Below are 20,714 nucleotides of genomic sequence, written 5' to 3' on the forward strand. Positions count from 1 at the left end.
TTTCGACCTTATATACGCTCGGATATATGCATCTATATGTTTAATAAATGAAGCAGATTTATAATACAATACAAAATAAAATAAAAAACTAACGTAGAAAAGAAAGTTTTACTTCATAATTTTTCATCTGTTGATTAGCGTCTAAGTTAAGATTGATATGTATCTGATACAAATGAAATATTATTTTTTTGTATCTGAAACTCAGTTGCATCAGTATTCGTTTATAACTGATTCCAAAAAACAAACAAATTGGTGTTTACCTATCTCTAGTCCTGTCATAAAACAAACAGATCAACGGGCAGCCTGTGAGTTGCGCCCTAAGTGGCAAATTCACTTTTTCTTCCAATTTAATTGCGTTTATATCACGAAACTGAATTCAATCCATAAAAAATATTAATTCCCTTTTTTTCTTACTGAATTGCTTTTGTATCATCAAACTTAATTCAATCCATCAAAAATATTACTCCACTTTTACTACCAACTGAATTGCTTTTGCATCATCAAATTGAATTAAATCCATGAAAAATATTACTCTACTTTTACTTCCAACTGAATTGCTTTTGCATCATCAAACTGAATTAAATCCATAAAAAATATTACTCCACTTTTACTTCCAACTGAATTGCTTTTGCATCATCAAACTGAATTAAATCCATGAAAAATATTACTCCACTTTTATTTCCAACTGAATTGCTTTTGCATCATCAAACTGAACTAAATTTATAAAAAATATTACTCCACTTTTACTTCCAAATGAATTACGTTTGTATCATCAAACTGAATTCAAGCCATGAAAAAATATTAATTCATTTTTTCTTATTGCATTTCGTTTGTATTACCTAACTGAATTCAAGCCATGAAAAATATTAATTCACTTCTACCTCCAACTGAATTGCGTTTGTATCATCAAACTGAATTCAATCCATGAAAAAATATTAATTCATTTTTTCTTATTGAATTTCGTTTGTATTACCTAACTGAATTCAATCCATGAAAAAATATTAATTCCCTTCTACCTCCAACTGAATTGCGTTTGTATCATCAAACTGAATTCAATCCATGAAAAAATATTAATTCATTTCTACCTCCAACTGAATTGCGTTTGTATCATCAAACTGATTTCAATCCACGAAAAATATTAATTCACTTCTACCTCCAACTGAATTGCGTTTGTATCATCAAACTGAATTCAATCCATGAAAAATGATAATTGGATGGATTGCGTCCTTTCTTTCCCACTTCCATGAATGGATGCAAATCACTGAATCCAGGCTAATGTATACATTTTCCATTCACAACATCAGTTAAATTATTATAATCATGATCAATACATTCTTTATTAAGCTAATCTTTTTACAGAGGTTTTTTAATATTAAGCCTCAGTCCATTTTTTTAAAGCGAAACTATATTTTTCAACCACGAATCCGGAAATTTTCAAACACTTAACCAACTTAAAAACTACATGTTATTGATTCAAAAAGTATTAAATGGAAAATTAAATCTCTATGTCGTGAATTATAATTGTTAAATTTGATTTTGTAATTTTGTTTTGTGATGTTATTTATACTTATTTAATAATTTTTACTGTCTTGTCATTACATTTTTTTCACAAAAAGTCATAGTTAAGAAAATGTAGATCCCTATGATAAAATATTTTTCATTAATTGGTAACATTTTTCATGCTTTTTCAAATGCCATTTTTACAGATAGTGTCACTCTTGTCCTGATGCATTTGCTGCACACAAGTGTTTTGATTATTCTTAAGATCAACTGGCATATCTAGTTATGTAATGCATTCCTTTCCAAGTAGATTTTCAATTTTAATCCCTCGTGCATGATCTTAATTGGTATTCTAAGCGACAAACAACTGCTGAACTGTCCTAAGTAATTTGTCGTAATGAAATTTCAAGGTCACATTCTTCTTTTTTTCATCTGGCACCCCAGGGTCAATCTAACCTTTAACTTCATTTTGGATACACTTTAAATCATCTCACATGCTACTATATAGCATCAAGATAGTGATTTCTTTGTTTTTTTCTTCTTTTTACCCCTGCACTGCGTCATGTGTTGTAGATATTGATTAAAGAAAAAACTCGCTTATCGCTTAAAGGTTACCGAAAAGTGGTTAAAGAACTTGTTATTTGAAAAAGAAACATGGATTGGCTTTTTCAAATTATCTTTTCCGATTACGGATGAATTAATATTAAGAAGAAAAAAAAAGATTTAAAAAAATTAAAATTTGTTCCCTTACAAGAAATATAATTCCCTCTCAAGGAAGTCGAAAATTTTAAATCCTTTCCAAGGAAATGAAATATTGAATAAAAATCGCTGATATCCACTATTTTAAATTTAGACCACTGTCATTTATAAATTTTGTTCCTTTCTAGATTTTAAAATTTCTTAGTGCTTATTATAATTTAAGAATAGTTTTGCTTAAAAAGTTTCGGTGTTTATTAAAAAAAGATATTTCTTTGAATGAGAAATCGAAAACTGTTTTGGATATTTTAGATTTAGTTTATCATTTTTTGCCTTTAGTCTCATGGTTCTTTCTTAAATCTCAAAGTAACATACTTGATTTTTTCCCCAATAAATCCTGCCTTGTGCGGTCTCTCTGTACAGAGGGCATAAATATTTCTTATCATGGACAAATAATAAGTAGTCTGATTAGGTTGACCATGAAAAACATGCCTACGTTCTATTTAAAAAAACAGTCCATGAGTTTGTTCAAATACTGAGAAAAAGAATTATACATAAGAAAAATATACAAAAAACCTCCATTTTGAGTCTTTACTAAGGGAATATTTTTGTCATCTAAGTTTGGTACACAAATGAATAAAAATGATGTAAATACGCATAATGAATTGGCATTTCCTTGGTTGATGTATCCAATAATTGCGTATTAATTGCCCATAGAAGTCCAGTAATTGTCTTCATTACATTATTTTTATAACGATTTTGAGTCTTGAGAGATATAAGATATGAATTTGTCCTGATGAATTGATATTACTGGAAGGTTGTACCTTTAAACGAGTTCATTCGTTGGTGTACTTGTTACAGATAGAATGTAAAATTGTGTTTAGTCAGTGTTATTGAGTCACAGTAACAATTGTTTATTTTAATTACAGAATTTACGAACGTAAACCCATAACGATTGCTAGTTGTCTTTAACGAGCCAACCTCAGTTTCTATGATTGGGCTGGTGACCCAACTATTGAAACATTATCTAGTCTAACATTTTGTGAGCAGTATAAAAAAAAGCTATAGTATCTGATTTAGTAAAAGCATATTAGGAGTAATAAAATTTAGTTTATTTTTCTAGATCGATGTAAACTAAAAAAACTCGAAGAGTAAGAAGCCATTCGGAAAAAATGGTGTTATTATACTCTCTCTCCAGTCACACAGGTTCATAATACTTGTAAACATTTTTCTGATTTATATTAGGGTAATTGACAAAAATAATTGACACAATGATAACAACTTTACTCTAAATGCTATATGTATTCTTTAAGTATACGAAAGAATATAGTCAAACAAAGTTGGCTACTTTATGGGCATTTAGGTGCCTGAAACCTACATTTATTAAATATTCTTTTATCTAGTTTTATTTTTGTTGAAAGTTTTAACAGTTATTAGAGGCGTGGGTGTCCTTTTTAACTTATTATGTAATTTTATTATTGGACTCATATGTTATATTATGTTTTATTGTTGCAGATGATATCCAAGATGTTTCAGGAGTTGCGAGATACTGCAGAAGCTGCTAAGACTATCAGCAAAAGCAATGGCCGCTTTGTTACCATGAAGCCGAGAACGCCAACTGTGGGTGCAAGATTTCACGATTCTTTGCAATCTCTTGTTGACACTATGGCTAAGTGAGTAAATAACGACATTTCCTCTTCGAACAGATATTTTAAAAAAAATTTTGAAAAATGGTTTTTTAAAAACATTTATAAGAACTCAAATTAATTAGTGTTGGAATTTCTATTAAACCCTATCGCGTCGACTGTCACTTAATAACGTAACGTGACTACATGAAACGTTATCAATCAAGGCAAAAAAGATAAAACTGGTAACCAAATTAATTCTTTAGCAATTTTGTTAGTGATTGGAGGTTATAAAAGTTTGATTTATTCAATTCACTACTACTTAGTTCAAAATAAAAACTGTTTGGTTACACTTAGAACTAAGATAACTAGACTAACAGTGATTAAAATAAAAGCAAAATAAGTCTGTCAATAGTAATGTCCACATTTATATGAGCTACCACTTTTTATTTTTTCTCATCCTGATTCTGATTTCATACGAATGCTTTCATGAATCGCCGGTTCCAAAGGGGTTAAACAAAAACCTAATTTAAAAATGCTTATTTCATTTTGTAATAACTAATTAGTTGTAAAAATATTATGTCACATAAATTTTTTTAATATGTCACCAACTGTATGACTCTAGAATGGTAATAGAATTTTAAAGTTAATAAAATGAATTTTTTAATGCTCATTGACTTCGTGATAAAGTTGTTAACAAAAGTCTGATATTTTAATCTTCATAAAAAGCGAAAAAAATAAAACAAGATTTTTTTCTTATTTGCTGTAAGTTAATGGTCTGACTTTAATATTCTAATTCGTATACGTAATTACGACTTCCCGAACATTAAAATGTTCGTATACTTATTATACTTCTCACGTGCTTCAAAAACTTCAAGGGCTTATTCGGAAAGCTTGATTAAAACTATGATTAAACTACAAACGGAAAACTTGATGAACTACGATTAAAGAAATCTCAAGAAATGCGCATTCTTCTATGTCTTCTAACCGGTATAATTTTTACCATTCGTAATTCATCAATATTTGTATGTGTTTTAATGACTCAAACGAAATCTATTCATTTTAGTTCAAAAGTGCCTTAGAATTGGATTTGTTATTTTCAAAATTGATTGCTGAAACGGGGACGTTGTAGTGCATATTTTTTTTTAAAGAATTTTGTGATGTCTTACAGCTGGAGAATCTAATGATTTTACAAATTTTTTTGCGTTAACTTAATAAGTCGTACTAGTTAACTTGCGTTACGTTTTGCGCTAATATTAAATTACTTTGAGAAAAGTGGTTTAATGTTTGCTCTGTATGGCGGATTCCAACTCTTACAGCATTAATCTGTACATTCCGTCTAATTCATATAGTTAAAAATGTCCTTTGCCATTATTCCACATCTTTGGATTAGTTTCATTCCTGATGGGAATTGTGTTGTGTTGCAGGTGTCATCCTTGGTTTGTACGTTGCATTAAACCAAACAACGAGAAAGCACCTATGAAATTTGACATGCTCATAGTCCTGGAGCAGCTGCGGTACTCCGGTATGTTAGAAACAATAAGCATCAGGAAAACTGGATACCCAATTCGAATGAAGTTCCAACAGTTTGCTGAAAGGTAAGTCACTGTTTTTTGTTACTTTTATCTCCTTAAGAGGTTATATCTTATTTAAATAATCTAATAAATAATAATTAAAAATTATTTTTTACATGGAATTATCTTATAAGCGAATTTTATATTTGCGTGCAAAAATTTATGAATTAGTAAAAAAAAAAAATTCTAAAGATATGAGATATGTAATATATCCTATCATATTCTTACACGCGTTTCTCTGACATGTCTACATCTTGCTGATGAAATGTACCTGTCAGTAAAGCCGTATAACCGAGTCGAGGTTTGGGTAACCGAGTGTCGGGCAAGTGACCAATTCCCTTCTACTTAACACTGTATGCGGTTGCAGCAAGCTTCAACGCTATGGTTCAACGAACCAATATTAGGGTTGGATATTGAACCATTTTTAAATATTGAAGTTTTACCAAAACGCTATAATGAATTATTTGAAAAAGTGACTTATAAAGTCCTGCAATAATTGTAAAAATTATTATTTTTAATTTTAAAGCAAAAATTTTTTTTATTTCGTTGAAAAAAATTTCTATATTTCATTTATGATTGGAACAAGATTGTTTTATGAATTAAGCTGTTTAAACATCTGTGAATATAGTTTTAAAAGATATTGCCTGCATTAACAGAGAATATTGAAAATTTCATTTCCATAAATATCAATATTTCTATAACTTACATCAGGGAATGACGACATTCAAAACGCACTACCAGTGAATGATGAGGAGAAAAAATATTCTGAAATATCAACAATTTTCGCCTGCAGTTGAAAATGCCGATATTTAGTTAGCACTAACAGTGAATGATGTGAATTGTTTTTCCTTAAAAAACAATATTTCAAACTCACATCAGGAATTTTCGACATTTAACACGCACTAACAGTGAATGCTGAGAACATTTTTTATTTCTCAAATATCAATAATTTCAACTATGAGCAGAAAAATTTCGCCATGCAGCACGCACTAGCAATGAATGTTGAGAAAAAATAATTTTCTTATCCTTAATTATCCCTTGTGCCACAAAATGTCAACATTCAGCATGCACTAACAATGAATTTTGAGAAAAATTATTTTTCTGAAATATCAATATTTCTCATCTACAACAAATATAGACATTTAACTTGCAAGCTGTGCAGCAAATTAAATAATGACTACAAAATTTCTTAATCAACATTCACTGCAAATACCAGCTTAAAGTCGATATTACTGGTATAAGTAAGGCATAATGATATTAAATACTGTTTAGACGTTTCTAAATATAGTTTCAAAAACAGTATTGCCTTAAGCTTAAACGTCCAGACGTGTGACTGACATAGTAATCATCGCAATCATAAACATGCATTCTTTTTTTTTCTTCATATGTCGCTTGCTTTCGTGAAGCTGGTATAGCATTTTCAGGTCGTTGAGAGTTCACATCTTAAAAAAGTAACTTTATGACTGACACTTTGACTTTGTTTCAAACAAACACAGCCATTCCGTTTTTCTCAAGATTTTCGTTCGAAAAAGAATCGAANCATTTAACACGCACTAACAGTGAATGCTGAGAACATTTTTTATTTCTCAAATATCAATAATTTCAACTTAGATCAGAAAAATTTCGACATACAACACGCACTAGCAATGAATGTTGAGAAAAAATAATTTTCTTAAATATCAATATTTCTCATCTACAACAAATATAAACATTTAACTTGCAACTGTGCAACCAATAAAATAATGACTACAAAATTTCTTAATCTACATTCACTGCAAATACCAGCTTAAAGTCAATATTGCTGGTATAAGTAAGGCATAATGATATTAAATACTGTTTAGACGTTTCTAAATATAGTTTCAAAAACAGTATTGCCTTAAGCTTAAACGTCCAGACGTGTGACTGACATAGTAATCATCGCAATCATAAACATGCATTCTTTTTTTTTTTTTCATATGTCGCTTGCTTTCGTGAAGCTGGTATAGCATTTTCAGGTCGTTGAGAGTTCACATCTTAAAAAAGTAACTTTATGACTGACACTTTGACTTTGTTTCAAACAAACACAGCCATTCCGTTTTTCTCACAAGAGTTTCGTTCGAAAAAGAATCGAATTAGATGCCAACACGAAAGGGCTGTATATGGTTTTATTCAATGTAATTTCGTTTGGATATATCAATGTGAAAAACGTAAGTTCTATTTTTGAAATCTTATTAAATATTTTAAATTTAAAGATTTATTCCAAAAATGTTTTAAGTCTTTACTTTTTGATGAAATTTTTATGGGCAATCAGATTCTTATTTTGACACTATCATGAACAATTTTTTTTTATTTTTAAGTGAGCTATTTGTAGCTATCTAATTTTTGTGCGAGCCATTTTTGTTGAACAGTTAAAAAAATGGTATTTTAAACTACAGTTATACTGTAGTTTTCTTTTACAGTTGAAACTTTCTCTGGGGACACTTTAAATATTACGTAAGCATGTTTTGGCAAATTTGAACTCTTTCTCTGCCCGTTGTCAGTAAAAATAAGCGAATCACAAAGCGCACTCCACTGCTTACGCAAGAAAGTTGCAACATACTTTATCCTTTGCTTTAACTTGGACTTAATCTGTAACAATCTAATTTTGGATTAAATTCAGACAAAAGCAGTAACTTAAAGTCAGGAGTGCTGTCCAAATTTTGAATCCCTTAATCTTAATTTTTGCGTATTTCTCTGTATCTGCAGAACATAAGCGAAATGAAAAATTTTTCACACGCAATTCAAAATTTATCCAAAAGTAATTCCATGCAAAATATAAATTTCAATAAAGTTGTATTATTTCTTTAAAATTTTATTTCATAGTTGAAGAAAATTCAAAATGCATAGTAAGCGCATTTTAATATCATTTTTAAGGATGCAATTTTGAGTGACAAATTACGAAGTTTGAGCGAGATTGGTTAAATAGTTCCTGAGAAATCAAATTTTAAAAATACGACTTTTTCAAACATATATAGTTTATCTTCACATTAAAAATTTCTAAATTTTACTCTTTATAGGGCCATGAGAAGTATAATTCTCACCTTATTATATGCAACAGTATATACAACATGTATTTAAAACATTATATACGGCAGTTTATGATAATATACAACAGTAAAGTGTCGTGATGGCTCAGGAGCGTTCGCCTTCCAATGAGGTGAACCGGGTTCGAATCCTATTGATACGAATCCGCATCCGGCTTGCACCGACCACAGTGATGACATAAAATATCTTCAGTGGTAGACGGATCAGGGGTTAGAATGATTTTGCCTTCGGGCTAACTGTAAAAGGGCTTCATNTGCCGTCAGGCTAACCGTGGGAGGTTCTCGAGGTCTTCCTCTCCATGTAACGCAAATGCGGCTTAGCTCCATCAAAACGTCGTCCACGAAGGCAAATTTCTCCCAATACTTAATCCAGGAATTCCCTTGTCTTCTGGATTGGGTTCAAAATTACATGGCTACAGAGTCGAAGATTAGTTGTCGTAAACCTAAAATTTGGGTAGGCTGTTCAACGACTGTTATAAAATACAACAGTAAACAGTAAAGGTTACGAGAGGTCAATGAGGAACGCCAATACTTGAGAGCTATTTCCTCGTGTCCGTTATGCGTTCTGTCATTAGTTAATTTCTCACCGAGTATATTTGTAGTTATCAACAAAGAGCTTTAACTTTGTGGCAAATTCTTTACGCTAGATAATTTTTTTAAAATCCCCCAAACCTACTAAAAATGGTCTTAAAAATCAAATTAATTTTAGTTTATAAGCGAAAAGAGAGTTTCTTTTTATAAATCAATTTCAATTCAAAAATTGTTTTAAAAAATGGCCCTGTAAAGAGTTAAAATATGAGTCAAAAAGTGGTAGTAATGAATGCGAACGAACATTGACGCAAATTAAATTATCTAATGTGTGCAAAAATAGAAAAAAAAACTGAATCCTCCTTTTTTTCCGAAGTAAAAAAGAAATCAGTTGAATTAATGGAAATTGAAAGAGAAGAAAATGAGCAATATGCTCTGATCTTCAACCATGCGTTGTCAGTATGACCCACTTAACTCAGTGTCTTTTCGCGTCTGTTTACACAGTTAGCTGTCATGGTCAAAAGCGAATTCTATCAAGACGTTTTTAGCTGGCTATTTCTTTACCCTGCATTTGTTTTGATTTAAAGAATCGTTTTCAGTTTCGATTTTATTCAATTGGTGGATGAAATTACATTCTTGGATAATAAGATTACGGATGTACTTTTAGAGAAGGTAAACTTTTTTCTTTTAGATTTATTTTTAAACTTTTGAACGTATATTTATAATTTAAATTTGTTTACTTTTTGGAACCATTGTGATAACTGATGCTTTTCGTCCTGTGCGCCTGACAGCGGGACGCAAAATTTATAGATATCGAAATGAAATTCTTCGTATTTTTAAAACCTTTTATCTGTAATGTTTAAGAATGCTTCAATTATAATTGCATGAACATGCATAGAGTTTTACGTTGCAAATGCTTTTATATGTAAAAAGAGTTGTATAAATTCATATCTATCTTATTATTTGATATGTGAACATAAAAGACTAAGAGCAAGTGTCGTTAGAAATTTTATTTAATGTTTCAACAAAAAAAAATTAAAGTGAAGGACATTAAGGTCAAGCAACATGTAATATATATTTTTTAAGTAAAATAAATTTGAAACATAGATTAATAAAGCAATATTTAATAACATCATAATAATATTAAAAATAAATATTAAAATAATGAAATCAGTAATAAAATAAAAAGTGTGGTAAAGTGATAAAATAATTAGGAAATAATGAAAACTATAACGATTTGAAGATTTGAATTCCTTCCTAAAACTATATATTGTGCATTGTACTTAAAAGCATGGGTGTTTTAAAAAATAGTTGCATGTAAATGGGTATATAAAACTGTATTTATTTCATTTTTAAGATTTTAAGGATTTTCTTTCATTTTTAAGGTTATTATAATTTTGCCTAACCTTATGATAACATGGAACTTATAATGGTAATTTAAAGTATTAATGTAATTACAAAAAAAAATTATGTTAGAATATTGACATACATTTGATATTAAAAGAGTATAAATTAATTAGAGGACTAGTTTTAAATTGTATAGTCCAGTTTTAAATGTTAATGAAATGTTGTAATTTATTTGCACAATATTTTAACATAACCATTGAAAAATTGACCACTTCTTTTTGTACTTATTCATTAACTATTATATCGGTTTAATTTGAAGAAAACGTCATTCAGAACTAGATTTAAATATGCAAGTCTTAAATCCTTTAAGAAAATTTTAATTTTCTTGAACCTTAAACTAAAAATTGTATAAAACCCCACAGCGTGTCATTGAAAAAAGTAGTTTATGCAATATTTGATCTTAATTATAAATAAATAAACCTTTAACTCAAAATATATTTTGCGTTAAAGGTTTTCTAACAAGTCTGGCAGAAAAAAAGCTGTATGCCGAATAAAATAAATATTATTGAATATCTAAAAATATCAAAACAACTCGACTGTGAAGCACAGTGTTATGATAAGATTTAATTAATATTATTCGAAATTCGTTAATTATTTTTTTTTATCTACGCATGTTAGTTAATTTTATGCATTATTTAACACAGGCTAATTTTTATCTAAATCTATTACTAAGCTGGACAAAAATAAACATTAAAATTATTTATACTCCTTGAAAAATGCTAGTAAAAACTAACCTAAATATTTTTAAAAAAATATTTACATTTCATGGATATTTGGAATAAAAAATAACTATTGTTTTAGAAAATATTCTAAATAACTATTCAGCTAATGAAAGAATATTCAGACTTTCTTCTCTGTTAAATAAGTAAAATCAATATTTATTTAAGCACAATAAAGGATGCATTTTAAAGTTTTGTTAAGAGGTTGATCTCTCTATTTAGGTAATTAAATCTGTATTTTAATGAAAAAAATTTATTTATTTAAAAAATAAGCTACATCTACAAAACTCTTGTCCGGCCAGTCTTGACATACGCCTCTGAAGCTTGGACAATGACAAAACTGGAGGAAAATTGTATCGCAATATTTGAGAGAATTTGCAAGGTATACTTGGTGGTGTAAATGAAAACAATAACTGGAGAAGGAGATTTAACTTTGAACTGTACAAGATTTATAAACAACCTGATATTATTAAATACATAAAAATAAATAGAATGAATTGGATCGCCACGTGATTCGAATGAGTGACGACAACACAATAAAAAAGATACTGCTTTTTAGACCCTCTGGAAAAAGAAAGCGGGGAAGGCCGCGGTTGAGATGGACTGACTCAGTGGAGTCTGATTTTATCGCAATTAATGAAAAAAAATTGGAGATCAAAGATAAATCGGAAGTCGTCGTGGAGAAATCTTCAGAGGAAGGCATTGGCTCACATTGGGCTGTCTGGCCAACTATGATGATGATGAAAAAATAAGCATGCAACTTAAATTTTATTACTAAATACTTATTAGATTATAAATAAACAGTGAAGAAAATTGACTATTTATTGTATCTTATCTTTTTAAGTATGCTATGGTTATTTCATATAGCCGTTAAAATATCTCATAAATGTTTACCTTAAATTCGAAAACAACCACAAAAATTGTGTCAATGGAATAAAATTTGATATTCTAATGCCACAATTCTACATCTCCAAACGATATCAAAAATTAATATTGCATTCACATATTATACTTTCAAAATTATACTATTTCGCCTTGATTTAAGTCGAAAATGGTTCCACTAAAAGAGTGTCCAAGATAGAAATACCGCCAAATTCAGTGGTGTAGAACAAGATGTAATCGAATTTTTTTTTCGAGGATGGTCCGAACGATAATTTATATGTTTCTCCCCACGAGTCTATCTACTACTAAGAGGTTATCGCAGAAATTGGACACGCTGCTTGAATCTTCTGATGAACTTGATTTATGTATTTTTTGCCGTAATTTGCAAACGCAAATGTTTTTATTGAGTTTTAAAGGTACTTTATAATACACGGTACAAGCATAAACCCAATTTTGTTACGTGTTTGGGCGTGAAGAAAGATTTTTCTAATATTGATTGATGTTGAGCTTTCAACATATAAGCTTTGGAGAATATGCTTTCGTTTTCATGAAACTAAGATTTATTATCAAAGCTTTTTTATGTTGTTTTTAAGTTGCATTTCAACACACATGATTGGTCGCTTTCTTGAAACTTTTTGATGTTTTTCGGAAATTTAGGAAATTGGACTCATTTTCATCCAATTTAAAGATTATCGAACATAATAATAGTCGAAGTAAAATCCAAAAAATAAAATTCGAAGCATTGGTATATCGTAAAAATTTAACCTTGAAAAACATACCTTTTTTGCTTTATATTTGCTTTACGCTTTGCTTTATATTTTTAAAAGTTTGACTCCATATCATTTTAATATCTTTACTTAATATTTGTAGATAAAAATATAGTACATTGTAAAAAATGTATATCCAAACGCCATGAAACTTTTTCGTTTTTGACGAAACCGTTTCCGTTTATATAATCTGAGCGAACATTTCGTCATAGTGACGAAATAAGTTTTGTAACTGTTTGTTTATTAGAATATTAAGTTGCTGATTCTTTTATCATGATATCCTAGAGCTTATTTTAAAAACCACTTATTCTGAGCGAACATTTCGTCATAGTGACGAAATAAGTTTGCATGATTCTTTTATCATGATATCCTAGAGCTTAGTTTAAAAACCATTTATTCTGAGCGAACATTTCGTCATAGTGACGAAATACGTTTTGTAACTGTTTGTTTATTAGAATATTAAGTTGCATGATTCTTTTATCATGATATCCTAGAGCTTGTTTTAAAAACCATTTATTTTGAGCGAACATTTCGTTATAGTGAAAAAATAAGTTTTGTAACTATTTATTAGAGTATTAAGTTGCTGATTCTTTTATCATGCTATCCTAGAGCTTAGTATAAAAACCACTTATTCGGTTAAATTTACTTTTCAGTTTTGTATTTTTTTTACTAAGTGTGTGGTAATAAGAACTGTAATTTTGTGAATCAGAATTTCAAGTAAACCATTGCCTTATTAACGGAAAAAGTACCAAATAAATGGCTTAAATACCGTATATTTTGGTTTTTATACCAGAATTATGGTTCTTTTTTTACCGTGGTTAAATTTTTTTCCTTTTGTGAAATTACATAAAATGCTGATTTTCACAGTTGTTAATTTTTCATACTTGGTAGCAAAATTGTGTAAAAGATACACCACACTAAATCCTGGTTCATTTCAGGCTCTGCCGCTCTGTTGCATATATCCGCAACTCTTTTAAAAATTGCTCATTTGCAACTAATCTAAGATACAAAATGATCAGTCACCTAATATACACTCCTGTATTTCCAATTGCGTTGTCCCAGCACTTGACCGTGAATGCAATCGGGGTTAATTTCACCATCTTTTGGTTACAATACATAATTTACACCTCCAATTCCACCGCCGAAATGAACCAATCAACTAAAACGTCACTCAAGCAGGAACAAGCTCAGTCACGTTGTTGGTGATAAGTTGATTTGCTGATAACAGAACTTGTGAGACAAACTGGTCTTAGCTCTTGAGGGATATTAATTCGCATTAGCGAAATTTCGATTCTAAATTGTTGTTCTGGATTCCAAAATGGTATGACAAATGCCTGCTTGAAGAGATTAAAATGTTTTTTTTCTTCCTTAAATGGTGTTTAAGGGCTTTTACGAAAGCGATTATAGGAATGAAAATTCACTTTCGTCGATTAATCTTGAATAAATCAGCATAACTTACTTCCCGTTTTTCTTTTTGTGTGGATTTCGATAAAAGGAAAATATTCTATGTAAATATTTGCAAGAAGTGTGGTTAAATTTTGTTTGTAATTGAATTTGCCTCTAATAAAATTCCAAAATTCATGTAAATGGATTTAAATTAAACATAACAGTGTAAATTTCTTGAACTTAAAAATAATAATGAAACAAATGAATAAATGCGTGATACATAAAATATATTTTCTGATAAAATTATTGTGAAAATAAATTTTGTTTGTCGCATATTTATAAAACCTAAAAATACCATTTTTACTATTGTTTTCCCAGTTATACATTAAATTTACTTGATTTAAAAAACACATTTAACAAAAACGTTTGCTTCAGTGTAAATGCAAGATTTATCAATTGTTTATTAATTTATAATATATTTATAAATTTTTAATATTATATAAATTGATCAGCTAGGTGATATCACGGTGCTGATATAGCTTTCGAAATAATGTAATTTTAATTCCATTACACAATAAAGAGTTTTATAAAACGCTTTGAATTCAGAAATCTTTATCGGTATCAGACATTTTCAGGCAATTTGAATATTTTTTTCTCACCTTCTCTTAATTCAAACAGTTGCATAAAATATATTTTCTACATCACTAGTTATTTATATATTATATTATCGTTATTAGCTTGCATGTCGAGGTAGTAAGTTTTACACAAATAGGTATTTTAAAATATTTATTCGCGGCAATTTTTTTCGAACCAGAAATTTCTTTTTAATACAAATAACCAAAGACAGCTAAGTACTTAAAATTTTTTTTGTAGTTCATTTTTCATATATTATTTTGCAGTTCATCAATTCGTGGTAATCATCATCCTTGATAGCAAATCTGTAAGCAAGAATTAATGTTTAAAGTCTCATTTGCATTTTAAGCTAGAATTTTTCAAAAGAACGAATCCTATCTTGTTTTTGAACTTTAATCTTCAGATGCTTTTAAGAAACTTTTATTTAAAAAAAAGGAGCTGTGTATAAGAGTAAAAATTTTTTTAATGATGCCGGGTTATAACCTAACTCACAAGTATGGATTATGGTTTGAATGAGCATTATAAAAACATTCTTTTTCCCCACCCAAATTTGAAATCTAATCATATGATTGTGAAAAAAGTTAAAAATGACATTCGAGACGGGATATTATGTAATGTTAATAAAACTGGTAAAACTAAAAACTATTATGCATTGCTAAAATATTTTGAGCAAGTTAAACCATAATATTGTTCAAAGTTGCTGGATCTTCAATACGTTGTCAATTAGAACATTTATCGCCTAAATTAAAACATCTGAAACTTGATTACTCGACGTTTTGGTTCAATTTAAACGGAAAAAAAAGTTTCAAGTTGGAATGAAAACATGGTTTGGCTCGAACGAAAACGAGGTTTAACTTGAATCAAAACATGTTTCGATTTGAATGGGAACAAAGTTCATCTTGAACGGAAACAAGGTTCACCTTGAAAAGGAATATGTTCAACTTGAAAAGGAATATGTTCAACTTGAAAAGGAATATTTCAACTTGAAAAGGAATATTTCAACTTGAAAAAGAAATATGTTCAACTTGAAAAAGAAATATGTTCAACTTGAAAAAGAAATATGTTCAACTTGAAAAAGAAATATGTTCAACTTGAAAANTCTGTTCAACTTGAAAATGAATCTGTTCAACTTGAAAATGAATCTGTTCAACTTGAAAATGAATCTGTTCAACTTGAAAATGAATCTGTTCAACTTGAAAATGAATCTGTTCAACTTGAAAATGAATCTGTTCAACTTGAAAATGAATCTGTTCAACTTGAAAATGAATCTGTTCAACTTGAAAATGAATCTGTTCAACTTGAAAATGAATCTGTTCAACTTGAAAATGAATCTGTTCAACTTGAAAATGAATCTGTTCAACTTGAAAATGAATCTGTTCAACTTGAAAATGAATCTGTTCAACTTGAAAATGAATCTGTTCAACTTGAAAATGAATCTGTTCAACTTGAAAATGAATCTGTTCAACTTGAAAATGAATCTGTTCAACTTGAAAATGAATCTGTTCAACTTGAAAATGAATCTGTTCAACTTGAAAATGAATCTGTTCAACTTGAAAATGAATCTGTTCAACTTGAAAATGAATCTGTTCAACTTGAAAATGAATCTGTTCAACTTGAAAATGAATCTGTTCAACTTGAAAATGAATCTGTTCAACTTGAAAATGAATCTGTTCAACTTGAAAATGAATCTGTTCAACTTGAAAATGAATCTGTTCAACTTGAAAATGAATCTGTTCAACTTGAAAATGAATCTGTTCAACTTGAAAATGAATCTGTTCAACTTGAAAATGAATCTGTTCAACTTGAAAATGAATCTGTTCAACTTGAAAATGAATCCGTTCAACTTGAAAATGAATCTGTTCAACGCGAATAGGAACATGTTCAATTTGAATTGAACTACCTGCTATATTGTAAAATAATATGGCACAGGGAACTAATATTATAATTGAACTTAAAATCAATCTTTCGGAAAATGTAATCAAATAGTTCCGGAACTTCATGTTCTACATTTTGTTAAACATCTTGGTAAGAGATTCAGAATATACGTTTTGAAATATAATTAATACAATCAACTTTGTTGACTTTCTTACATTTCTCTGAAAACAGGATAACCAAATGATTTCATTGTAATAAATCTCTTTTAAAAAAACATTTATTTTACATTTCGCAATAATGATGCACTCACTTATTGAAAAAGACATCACGATACTAGCTTGATTTATTGCAGATTTCATACTTTTAACTTGATTTTATTACCTTAACAAACTATTCCTCATGTTCCAATTCTTTTCTACGACAACACATTTTTAAATGATATAAAGGTTCGTAAATTTAACTATACTTTCAGTATCCAGACAAAAGAAAAATGAGGTAAGTGAAAATCGAAACGGTTTGAACGGCTACGGTTCGTGAAGTTATGCCAGTTTTTTTTTCTTTCTTCCTCGGCATGGTTTGTGGAGCGTGGTAACTTGGAAAGACAAGTGCCAGATAGAGATCTCTGGGTGACAGGAAAAAGGGTGGCTAATTGGTTCTGTTTCCTTTTTGTTTCAAATCTTTTGTCCAGATCATCTTAAAACGAAACAGAAAATGTGCAAGTTTTCTTTGTTTGAACTTAGTAATTAGAAATTAATTTCTGCATCTGGTGTCAGCTGATTTTTTTTTGATAAGAGCAAATTACTTTATTTTGCGATGCGCACCAAAAATACGTGGTGTTCGCTTTGATCTTTATGATAAGCAAAGTGTTTGAAGGAATAATCAAGTTCAGAAAGTTATTGATCCAAAATAAGATATTTGACATCTATAAGCATCTGTCTTTTTTTTTCTTTCAATTTTTCTTTTCTTTATTTACTTTTTAGAAAATGCATGTTATTACTATATTCTAAGTAATATATAATAATGCTTAGAGAATACCAATAATAATATAGTATTACTATATTCTAAGTTATTATAATATTACAGAAAGTATTGTTAATTTTTCTTTTGTTCACATCAATATTTTCTGCAAAATGTTATATTGTATTTTCATAAAAAATTTAAGTTCAGTTTCGTTTAGTACTTTAAATTTCTATGATATTTAATAGCCATAGAGATGACTTATACAAAAAGGCTATAGTGCTCACCAGAAAAATATGCTCATAAAAATTAGGACCACTTTGATTTTACACTAAAGTTAAAATCAAGAATGGCATAGTATTCTTTTTTTGCATTGTGTTGGATCTTTGAGTGTTTGAAACGAAAGCCACGATAATCCGAAAGGTTACTTAAAAATCGTTTAAGCGTTAAATCATAATATCGTATAAAATTGCTTTAACCATAATAGATACAGGGTTAAATTTAACCATATTTTTGTTCGAATCGAGCCATGTTATCGTGTTATTAAGCCTCAGATGATGTAATTGACTCGATAATATGGTTCAATTTTACACCGTATTAAGGTTGCAGAATATTTGCACGATATTATGCACTAATGTACTCCAAAAGTTTTGAGTGTATTTCAGGTCAACTGTATTATTTAGCACTTAACAACTTAACAATCAATGCAGTTGTTTATTCAAATGCACGTAAAGAATGGTCACCCAATCTTGATTGCTACACACTGTACTATTGCTCGTGTATCATTAATGTAACGAATGAATTATTGCGTATCATTACAATTGTGCATCATTATTGTAAAGAATGAACTATTTTTTCGTTCGAATCGTGTTATCAAGCCTCTAGCCTTCAAGGCACATTTTACAGAGTATTAAGGTTGCCGAAAATTTGCTCAATATATATATCATATCATATATATGCATCATATAATAATATATCACGCCTTAAATTAAGACGTGACATTGAGTATTGATTGGGAGTGCATTAATAATGCACTCCCAATTTTTTAATGGTGTATTTCAGTGAAGTTATATTTAAAAAAAAATTACACTTAACTATTTAACATTCAATGCAATTGTTGGTTTAAATACATATAAAGAATGGCCCACTGTTCTCAGTCTTCATTGCTACCCAAGAATCACTGAGCTATTGTTTGCGTACCATGTGAAAAATCGGCTCAAAAGTTGAACCGGTTGAGTTCTGAGATCGGTACCTAGTGCAATGTAAGTTTGCTTCAACCTTCAAAAGTTTTAAAATTGAACCGCGTCACCGTTCAAGTTGATCCAAGTATCGTATATTCAAGCTTAGGAAGGATCAATTTCTACCATATTATGGTTAAACCTGTCACCTTATTAAAGTTACTGTACATTTGAGAGATATTGTAGTACAACATGGTCCAAAATTTTGAGCAGTGTCTGAGGGAGTTTCCTGTAGTTTAAATATGTAGTTCATTGGAAATTCATATTTTTTCAGACCAAAAAAAATACAAAGTATTTAACTGTAATTCTGAATAATCGGAAAAATTGATCTTTTTATTGTTTCATACCTTTCGAGGAGTAGAAAAAGACTAATAAATAAATAAATGAATGAACAAATAAAATTAAATTAAAATTTAAAAATTAAAATTTTTAAAATTTTAAATTTCAGAATTTTAAAAATAAAATGGCGGTATATAATGGCGGTAACTAATTCGCGATTTGAGGAGGCACAAAATGATATAAGACTGTAAGTATAAATTTTAATATCGGTATGAACTATGGAATCTTTATAATGTATTTTAGCTCTTAAATAAAGTTAAAATGTTGAAAACATTAGATCTGCGTCTATAAGATATTTTTGTTAACAAAACCTTCTTCAGTTAATGTAACAAAAATATCATAACTAATAACTTGTTTTTATGTACAGGTATCGATGCATAGTACCAGGTAGATTACCCCGTGGTTCACCATCCAGAGATGTATGTCGAGTCATTCTTGACAAAATACCAGGATCCAAGGACCAGTACCAACTAGGAAGTTCGAAGGTAAAATATACATAATCTAATGCGAGATCAACTTTATTATTTTTCATTTATTTCTTCTCTAGTTTAAACAGATTTTGAATCGGGCCATTCTTGTAAGTTATTTAACATTAATATAGATTATTTGTGTATATATTTGATTCAATTTATACCATTTTAAAGAAATCAAAACACAACGCAAATAATGATAAATCTTAAAAAAATGGGGGCTATGTGTTTTTAAAATAGAAAAAAAATTTTTTAATGTAAAACTAAGAGGCGTTTTTCGTCTTATAGGAATACTTTCTCCAGTTCTACAATAGCTCAAGAATATGAATTTGAAGATAATTAAACAGAAAAATTTGATAGGTGCATCAGCAGTAAAGTTTGAGTTACCTTAACATCATATTGATGTAACATACTTTCACAATGTAACGCAAATTTAATTTAGTTTGACTAAATCCCGAATGTGAGATTAAACCAATATTTTAAGATTGATTCATCATGTCTACTGAGTCTGGTTATAAGCCTACGGAATTTAATAACATATCTTTGAATCCATTATATGTATAGTGCGGCTTTCTGAAGAACTCCTCCAGACATCCGTCTCGCGTCGTGGCGGGTACTATGGTTACGAGGAAAGGACACTTTGAATAGGGCTGTGAAGTGAATAGTTTTGTCTTAATCTCAGCGTAGGTCGTTGTGAGTAAACCAATCGACACCTTCTTTCCTCCATTTTCTTTCCTCCATTTCACTCCCATTAGAAATGTGCTCTCCCTTGTTACCATAGTAGCAAACAGCCCCAGACTTTTAGTCTGGAGGAGTTCTCGTCAAAGCCGCACTATACTAGTTGTTCTATGCCGTAAAGAAAACTTGTTGTGGGATTTGAAACTGAGATCTACCACAACGCCATTTTACTTATTGAGAACTATTAATTATATTTTTAATGAAAGGTTCTTTTTTGTAATTTATAATTAAAAATAAAGATTGGTGCTTTAAAGAAAAATATGAAGACTTCACAAAATCTTTTATTTTCAAAACGTACAGTCCGCAAAAAAAAAAACG

At 29.4% G+C, this 20,714-nt stretch overlaps 2 protein-coding genes across 2 annotated transcripts in view; one reads left to right on the forward strand and one right to left on the reverse strand.

Annotated features, from left to right (window-relative positions):
• The window catches only part of LOC107445751 (Myosin 10A), a 281,182-nt gene that overhangs the window by 113,717 nt on the left and 146,751 nt on the right, over positions 1–20,714 (forward strand). Inside the window, exons 17-19 of the mRNA XM_071185451.1 lie at positions 3,712–3,869; positions 5,249–5,419; positions 19,556–19,673. Coding sequence (XP_071041552.1) covers positions 3,712–3,869; positions 5,249–5,419; positions 19,556–19,673 — 447 coding nt within the window. The remainder of the gene's footprint in view (positions 1–3,711; positions 3,870–5,248; positions 5,420–19,555; positions 19,674–20,714) is intronic.
• LOC139426412 (golgin subfamily A member 6-like protein 22) lies at positions 15,844–16,779 on the reverse strand. Its single transcript, XM_071185239.1, has one exon. The coding sequence runs from the start codon at positions 16,777–16,779 to the stop codon at positions 15,844–15,846; it is 936 nt and encodes a 311-aa protein (XP_071041340.1).

This window comes from Parasteatoda tepidariorum, chromosome 9 (genome assembly GCF_043381705.1).
Source record: "Parasteatoda tepidariorum isolate YZ-2023 chromosome 9, CAS_Ptep_4.0, whole genome shotgun sequence".
NCBI lineage: Eukaryota > Metazoa > Arthropoda > Arachnida > Araneae > Theridiidae > Parasteatoda > Parasteatoda tepidariorum.